The sequence below is a fragment of the Salmo trutta genome, chromosome 28 (assembly GCF_901001165.1).
Source record: "Salmo trutta chromosome 28, fSalTru1.1, whole genome shotgun sequence".
Lineage (NCBI taxonomy): Eukaryota > Metazoa > Chordata > Actinopteri > Salmoniformes > Salmonidae > Salmo > Salmo trutta.
The window spans coordinates 28,780,105-28,788,893 of NC_042984.1; the positions used below are offsets into that span (position 1 = coordinate 28,780,105).

Here is an 8,789-nt window from a genome sequence, read left to right on the forward strand (position 1 = left end):
CCTTAATGCAGTCCGGTCCCGGATCCTGGAATGGGCTCATTGCTCCAGGGTCCTGTCATACACTAGCCTTCTTCCGACAACGTTTCTGGTGGCCCACAATGGTCCCTGACGTCTCTGCCTTCGTCGCCACATGCACAGTGTGCTCAGACAAAGACTCCACGGCAAGCTCCTTCTGGCCTCCTTCAGTCACTACTGGTCCCTCATCGTCCCTGGTCTCATATCTCTAGACTTTGTCACTGGGCTCCCTCCGTCTGATGGCAACACTGTCATTCTGACGATAGTCGATCGGTTCTCCAAGGCCGCCCATTTCATCCATCTCCCTAAACTACCTTCTGCCAAGGAGACGGCCCAGCTTATGGTGCAGCATATCTTCCGGATCCATGGACTCCCGGGAGACATGGTCTCCGATTGGGGTTCTCGTCTCAGTTCTGGAAGGCATTCTGCACTCTTATTGGGTTGTCGGCCAGTCAGTCATCCGGATTCCATCCCCAAACTGTCAGTCGGCGCGAGCCAACCAAGACCTGGAGACCACATTAAGGTGCCTGGTCTCAACCAACCCCACTACCTGGAGACGTCAACTGGTCTGGTTGGCGTATGCCCGGAACACCCTTCCCAGTTCTGCCATGGGACTCACCCCATGGAGCACTTGAAAGGGGAATCAGCCTCCACTCTTCCCGGAACAAGAGCAGGAGGTCAGCGTACCCTCGGCCCAAATGTTTGTCCGAATAGCCAGGGCAGCTATTTAAGACCAACTCCAGGTATCGTCGACAAGTGGACCGTCGCCGGACCCCAGCTCCCTGCTACCGCAGAGGGTATGGCTTTCCACTCTGGATCTGCCCCTTCGGGTAGAGTCCCTCAAGCTGTCTCCCCTGTTCATTGGTCCTTTTCCCATCTCCAGAGTCCTGAGTTCTACTGCTGTCCATCTTGTGTTACCCCCTACCCTCCGTATTCACCCTACCTTCATGTGTCTAGGATTAAGCCCGTGTCTCACTGTCCATTGTCTTCTGTCTCCAGGCCCATCTCTCCCCCCAGGTTATTGGTGGCCAGCCAGCGTATACGGTGAGACGCCTCCTGAAGGTTCGACCACGGGGCAGGGGTTCCCAGTACCTGGTTGACTGGGAGGGTTATGGCCTGGAGGAGAGGTGCTGGGTCCCGGCTAAAGACATCTTGGACCCAGCCCTCATCGCCGATTTCTACCGCCGACACCCCAGTCAGCCAGGTATGCGCCCAGGCAGGACGCCAGTTGGCGTCCCGGGGGGAGGTACTGTCACGCCCTGATCTGTTTCACCTGTTCCTGTGATTGTCTCCACCCCCTCCAGGTGTCACTTATTTTCCCCAGGGTATTTATCCCTGTGTTTCCTGTCTCTCTGTGCCATTTAGTCAAGTCAACCAGCTTGTTTTTCCCGTTCTCCTTTGTCTAGTCCTCCCGGTTTTGACCCTTGCCTGTTTCTGGACTCTGTACCTGCCTGTCTTGACCACGAGCCTGCCTTGACCACGAGCCTGTCTGCCACTCTGTACCTCCTGGACTCTGATCTGGTTTTGACTTTTTTGCCTGTCCACGACAATTCTCTTGCCTACCTCTTTGGATTATTAAACATTGTAAGACTCCAACCATCTGCTTCCTGTGTCTGCATCTGGGTCTCGCCTTGTGCCTTGATAATTGGGGCTATTTGCTATGAATTACCATATGGCACAACATGACAATCATAATTTTTCATATTTGTGTTTTCAGGTAAACTTTTACATTTAAGCCTGATAGTAGCATAATTATAGTCAACAAAGAAAATGAATAGCAAAAGAAACCATAACTCAGAGAGAATGGGTTCAAACAATATGCAGCGCGGGATAAGACAGGGCTCCGGAGGGGAGGGTAAATGGATTTATTTCATCTCAAGTTTCCCACATCCTGCGAACGACTAAATGCAGCCACCAAATTTGAAAGAATGCATGGTATGCGGCTATATTACATAGCGCTTTACTGTCGAGTAGACAGACATGTATTATTCAAATAACTGATTAGTTCTCAACTCAATAGGCATAGGCCAACACTTCAGTGTCCTAATGTGAAAATAATAGGCTAGCCTATAGCAGGGGTTAAAATCATAGATCCTGATACAGAAAGTGCTAGGCCTTCATTGTATCCCTGCGACAGTAGAGAACTTTGATGTTTTTGTAAAGACCTAAAAATCTAATCTTGCAGCATAGCATGACATCAGGATAACATAATGCATATAGGCTGAACTCTGGAATAGCCTATTTACAGATTACAAAAAACAAGCAAGACGTCACGGATACCAACGCCGCCCAACTGGACCAGCTAAACACAGTTTTTTTCTTCTCACACTTCAAGTACAACAACTCTGAGCTGCCGAGGAGAGCCCTTTAGGACAACGAGAGCTATGTGCTTATGGTCTCCACGGAAGACGTACTTAAGTCATTCAAACGTGTTGACACTCGCAAGGCTGCCGGCCACGCCCTTAGAGCATGTGCAGACCAGCTAGCTGTTGTGTTTTATGACATTTTCAATCTCTCTCCAGATCAGGCTGTTATCCCCACCTGCTTCAAGATGTCCACTATCATCAACGTGCCCAAGTATGGGAAAGTAACTAAACTGAATGACTTCCAACTGGTGCAGCAGGCTAAGGCACTGCATCTCAGTGTAAGAGGCGTCACTGCAGTCCCTGGTTCGAATCCAGACTGCATCCCATTTGTGATTGGGAGTCCCATAGGGTGGCGCACAATCGGCCCAGCGTCGTCCGGGTTTGGCCGGGGTAGGCCGTCATTGTAAATAAGAATTTGTTCTTAACTTTCTTGCCTAATCAAATAATGGTTACATTTTTTTTTTTTTTACTTCCAACCTGTAGCACTCATTTCCATCATGAAGTGCTTTGAGAGGTTAGTCAATGACCACATCAACTCCTCCCTCCCCAACACACTCAATCTTCTCCAATTTGCCTACCACCCCAACAGATCCTCAGACGATGCAATCTCCATTGCACTGCACACTGCCCTCACCCACCTGGACAAAAGGAATGCATATGTGAGGATGCTGTTCATCGACTACAGCTTGGCCTTTAGCATAGTGCCCTCTAAGCTCACCACAAAGCTCACGGCCCTGGAACTGAACTCCTCCCTATGCAACTGGATCCTGGACTTAATGACGGCCCAGGTGGTGAAGGTATGCAAAACACTCCCATCTCAACATGGGGGCCCCACAAGGGTGCATCCTCAGTCCCCTCCTGTACTCCCTGTGTACCACAACTGCGTGGCCTCACACAGGTCTAACTCCAAGTTTGCTGATGACACGACAGTAGTAGGCCTGATTACCAACAACGACGAGATGGCCTACAGGGAGGAGGAAGGCAATCTGACGGCGTGGTGCAAGATAAACAACCTCTCCCTCAACATCAGCAAAATAAAGGAGCTGATTAATTACTTCAGGAGGAACCAGGCTGGGCATGCCCCCATCCTCATCAACAGGGCCGCTGTGGAGACGGTCAAAAACGTAATGTTCCTCAGCGTACACATCTCCGAGGAGCTGAAATGGTCAAACCACACGGGCAGGGGGAGGTTGAAGAAATTTGACCTGTCCTTGAGGGCCCTCAGTGTTCTACAGGAGCACCGTGGAGAGCACACTGTCGGGCTGCATCACAGCCTGGTACGGCAACTCCACCACAATTGGGTGCTCACTGTCTGCCCTCCAGGACAACTACTACAACACCATGTGTCGCAAGAAGGCCAAGAAGATAATCTGGGACCCTAGCCACCCGAGCCATGGACTGTTCTGCCCGCTTTCATCACTCAGATGTGGGCAGTATAGGAGTATCATGGCAAAACCTGAAAGACTGGCCAAATAGCTTCTACCCCCAGACCATCAGGCTACTGACTAGCCACCACTAGTCAGCTACATACTCCCACCCCTCCCCTCTCCCGCCTTGCCGCTCCCCCATGGACACCCCCCCTCCCCCAACCTCAATGGACAATTACCCTGCCCCCACCAAATTGACATTTTATAATTAGCCACCACTAGTCAGCTACATACTCCCACCCCTTCCCTCTCCCACCTTGCCGCTCCCCCATGGACACCCCCCCCCCCCCCCAACCTCAATGGACAATTACCCTGCCCCCACCAAATTGACATTTTATAATTAGCCACCACAAGTCAGATACCCCCATTTACCCTGTCCTTTTATTATTATTATTCTATTGTTTCATTCCTCCCTTTGACCTGCGCTGTTGGAGCTGAGCTGGATGTACATCTCCAACCCTGTGCATGTCACTAATAAACGCTCTAAATCTCTTAATCTAATTTAGGGTAGCCAAAATCGTATATTTCCTATAATATAAAAGGCAGTTCAATTGATATTTTGTTTTATTTTTTCAAAACTATGTTGCACCAAAGACTGAAGCATGAAACAATATAACTGAGTAACAGCAAGTAACCACGCATTAACGGGCAAACTGCATCTCTCATTCAAGTGGTTAGCCCCACCTAGATCTTCAATTTGCGTTTACTTTTAAACTGCAGGAAAATGTGGCTTCTTTTGGCGCGTTTTAATTCCCGCCACGGCTAGTCCAGCCGGTTACACGTTATCCTTTATTTTTATTATATGATTGACGTGAGTTTGTAAAGTCTATAATGGTTCCCATTGGTGGAGACTGCGTGGTGGGCGGAGAACAGAATGACGATAGAACTCGTGGTGGCTACTCCCATTTACTATGGATATATATTTGTCCTTCCCCTGCCCTTCCTCAAATTCAAAGAGCCGGTGTCCTAGCAAAACGCGAGGAGCTGTTTTTCTTTTCATTTTACAATTTGGCTTACTGTTTACAAGTAATTGTACAGTATATCAATAGTCATATTGTATTATTAGGGTACTCGATATTTCAACTCATTGGATACGGAGTCGTTTACGTTTGAGGACCAAATAACGAGTCTTCGCAAGACCCGGATGAGACGAGGATTGGTGCCGCATTTTTTTCCTACAGCAACGTGGGTCACGCGCCAGATATAGTTCAACTGGATCCCACATCGGAATATTTGCAGAGTAAATCGTCCAATTTCGTGGATTACAGGAATGCTGCTGTCTAAATTTAACTCATTCGCTCATATCTCCACCGTTGATATGCCGGCGAAAATCCAGCTTCAAGTTCACCAAGGTTAGATGACGCTTGTCTTGTAAATGGAGGTTCGCTATTAGCTAACGAGTAACATTATGCTACCTTGCTACTAGGCTACCAATATTGTATTTTTCATTTTAACTAATCTACAGTAACCGTTTCCCTTTCGGGTATTTCAATTATTTGTATTCACACATGTAACATTACACTAACTGTGTGGAAGAGTTGTATTAATCTTATGTTGTTGTATATTTACAGGGAAAGAGAGGGATCCTTTCGAGAAGCTTTACCAGGTCGGCTCTGTGCTGGGAAGTGGCGGTTTTGGAACGGTGTATTCCGGCACAAGAATCTCAGATGGAGCACTGGTTAGTATTTCTCACATTTTATTGTCAACAGTCGCATTCTTTAAATATCTTTTAAATACAAGTTGGCTAATCAATTCATATCTTTGCATATTTTCTCGTCTCTAATATCAGGTTTAATTGATCTGATGCTTTTTTTCCCCACACAGGTTGCTGTCAAACACGTGGCTAAGGATCGGGTCTCACACTGGGGAGAGCTGGTAAGGATGCTTTTGGTTGTGCATTTTAGTTTAGAGACATGTATAGTATGTTGTTGTCCAGGGGACTGTGGGTCTGGTTCCATTCGTTCGTACATTAGTTCGTCACGCGCGATATCTCAAGACAGCACTGGCACGATTTTAATGAAACTGGTGAATGATGCATATTGCCATAAAGATCTGGCATCATACAAAATGAAACTGTTTGACCCAAGGCGGGAGCTATAGTTGGTCACATGCCATATCACAATTGGCCCGGGGGGCTGCATCATTCGTGGGGTACGACACGTTTATTATTGCCTTCCCACAATTGGCGGCAGAAATTAACCAGATTTCAATTTTATTTTCAGCCAAATGGCTCTCGTGTCCCCATGGAGGTTCTACTCATGAAGAAAGTTGGAAATGGAGCTCGGGGCGTGATAAAGATGCTGGACTGGTACGAGCGACCTGACAGCTTTATTATTGTCATGGAGCGGCCGGAGAAGGTCAAGGACCTTTTTGATTTCATCACTGAGAAAGGTGCTTTACCAGAGGAGCTGGCAAAGAACTTCTTCCGTCAGGTTCTTGAAGCCGTTCGACACTGCCACAACTGTGGGGTTGTACACAGGGACATCAAAGATGAAAACATCCTCATTGATCTTCAGACGGGCGAAATGAAGCTTATTGACTTCGGATCCGGGGCATTGCTCAAAGACACTGTTTACACCGACTTCGATGGTAAGCATCCTCGTTGATATACTCTAATCATCGTCCGTGTTAGTGGTTAGCTGGGTGTTGATTTTGGCGCCACCCTTTGGAGGGAAAGCGCATTTTTACAACTCAAAGTTTATAAACATTGTCACATGTCAGGCTCTCCTCCCACACACTGTCTCACACACACCTACTGTCAAGCTCACTGGCGCTTGACCTCAATAGAAGGCACGCAGTGATTATTTATCAATGTTTAATCCATATAATCAGATTTATTAAATCAGTACTTAATATTAGTTTTGTGTGTCCATTTTTGAAAGCGTTCTGTGCTAGTATTTCTTCATAGAAATTGAGCACATCATTGAACTGAACCATTATTGTTATTTCTCTATCAATAGGCACTAGAGTGTACAGTCCACCTGAATGGATCAAATACCATCGGTACCATGGGCGGTCAGCAACAGTTTGGTCTTTAGGTGTCCTGCTGTATGACATGGTGTGTGGAGATATCCCCTTTGAGCAGGACGAGGAGATTGTACAAGGCCAGGTGCTCTTCAGACGAAGAATCTCCACAGGTGAGCCCCAATAACTGGAACAAAACATCCTCAAACCTAATAAGCTACACCGGTGGACTATATTGCTCATGTATTAGTCATTGGGTGACCAGTCTAAGCACTGACTAACCATTATCCCCATTGTTCTTCCAGAGTGCCAGCAGTTGATCAAGTTGTGCCTGTCCCTGAGGCCTGCTGAGAGGCCATCGTTTGAGGACATCATCAATCACCCGTGGATGCAGAGCACAGTGTCCTCAGCCGAGCAGAGCACAGAGATCAGACTGCACAGCATCAGTCACGAGCCTACTGCTTTCACCACCGTGGTGGCCTAATGACTGTATCACTGCACTGACAGACTAGTAGAACACAGAGGACTGACGTGGCTGTACACCAAAGACAATATGGACTATACAGAAGGACGTTACATTTTATTTAAATATCTCCCTCTTTCTCTTGTGGCCAGATCCCACCTGTTCACTCTCCTTTTGGACTTCATGAAAACCAAACATCCTTAATGGCTACTTAATTGGGCACTGTAATATCAAAAGCTATTCTCACCCCGACGAAGGACTTGCTCTGTAATATTGGCTGTGGTGTGAGAGTATGTACACCAGAAAGGACGAAGTCCATCCCTACTCATGTGATCTGTTCTGCTGAAGGCATGAACAAGTGGACAGTCTTTGTTACATAACTAGCTAGCTACCAACCAGCCATTGTACTCTGCCCTGCCTCACTGATGAGTGGGTGTCAGAGGAAGCAAAGAGGAGCAAATCGAAGTGCCTTTGGTGTGTCAGATTGTTGAGGACCCTGGAAATACTTGAATTTCATGAAGCCAACATATCTTTTTTTTTATTATTATTTATTTATTTTATATATTTTTTTACTTTACAAGGTTTTATTTCCTGCTTTTGTCTTATAGGACTAGATCAGTAAAGACTTTGCCATTTTCCAATATCGACAGCAGCCAGAGAACCTCCTATAGTACACACAAACCTTTGCAAACAAAAACCGGAAGACTTACCTCAGTTTCCTGCATCCACCTCCGAGCTTTTAGCGCCTGTCTACACACAACTACCACTCACCCAGATGTGAATGCACACTGCAATGCAAAGCTCCACACTAAAATATTAAATGCTTTTTTTGTTTCAGTAAACATGTCTCTGTTTCACCTCACAGGCTAGGAATAAGGCTATTGTGAATAATATTTGTGATTTTTTTTTTTTTTTCACTCGAGCTGTGTGGAAATTGTTATTTATTTATAGAGAATTTCAGCTGTATATTTCATTCCACAGTTGTTGAAGGGCCCATATATTATTTAACTATTTTGACCATATTTATGGCAGATATGTGTATGTATATATGTGTGTGTGTGTGTGTGTGTAAATAACCTTCAAAGCACTTCCATTTGAATGTATGTTGAAAGTTCCTGATGGTAACTGTTAGTTATTTGTCTGCTGTTGATTTGGATGTATTGACAATGTTCTGAGTAAGCAAGTGTGTTTGTCATACATCAACATTGTTTTCACCTCTTGTTGCGGCTTGGATTGTTTTGTTTTCATTCAAATTAGAATCGTAAATTGTTCACTATTTTTATACGATTTCAATAAATATTTTTGTTACCTTGACTTTTGACCAACTTGTTTTACTTCAGGAGATAATGTCTACCATGAGCCTGGTATTTCAACTACAAACACAAGAGAAAAAATAGCTTAAAACCATATCATATTTCAGATGTGTCTTAGATTGACATGAATGAATAACAAGAAGTTACCACCACTGCTCCACACCTGCTCAGAGTTCACATAGCTCAACTCTCGTGTGTAAGAAGTGGCGTGTAGACCATTACCGGATGTCAAAGTTGACAA

At 45.8% G+C, this 8,789-nt stretch overlaps 1 protein-coding gene across 1 annotated transcript; it reads left to right on the plus strand.

Annotated features, from left to right (window-relative positions):
• The first annotated feature begins 4,739 nt into the window (after positions 1-4,739).
• Positions 4,740-8,549, plus strand: LOC115165948 (serine/threonine-protein kinase pim-1). The gene is made up of 6 exons (XM_029719484.1): positions 4,740-5,160; positions 5,380-5,486; positions 5,633-5,683; positions 6,031-6,397; positions 6,769-6,945; positions 7,078-8,549. The coding sequence occupies exons 1-6, from the start codon at positions 5,079-5,081 to the stop codon at positions 7,254-7,256; spliced, it is 963 nt and encodes a 320-aa protein (XP_029575344.1). The 5' UTR covers positions 4,740-5,078; the 3' UTR covers positions 7,257-8,549.
• The last annotated feature ends 240 nt before the right edge of the window (positions 8,550-8,789 follow it).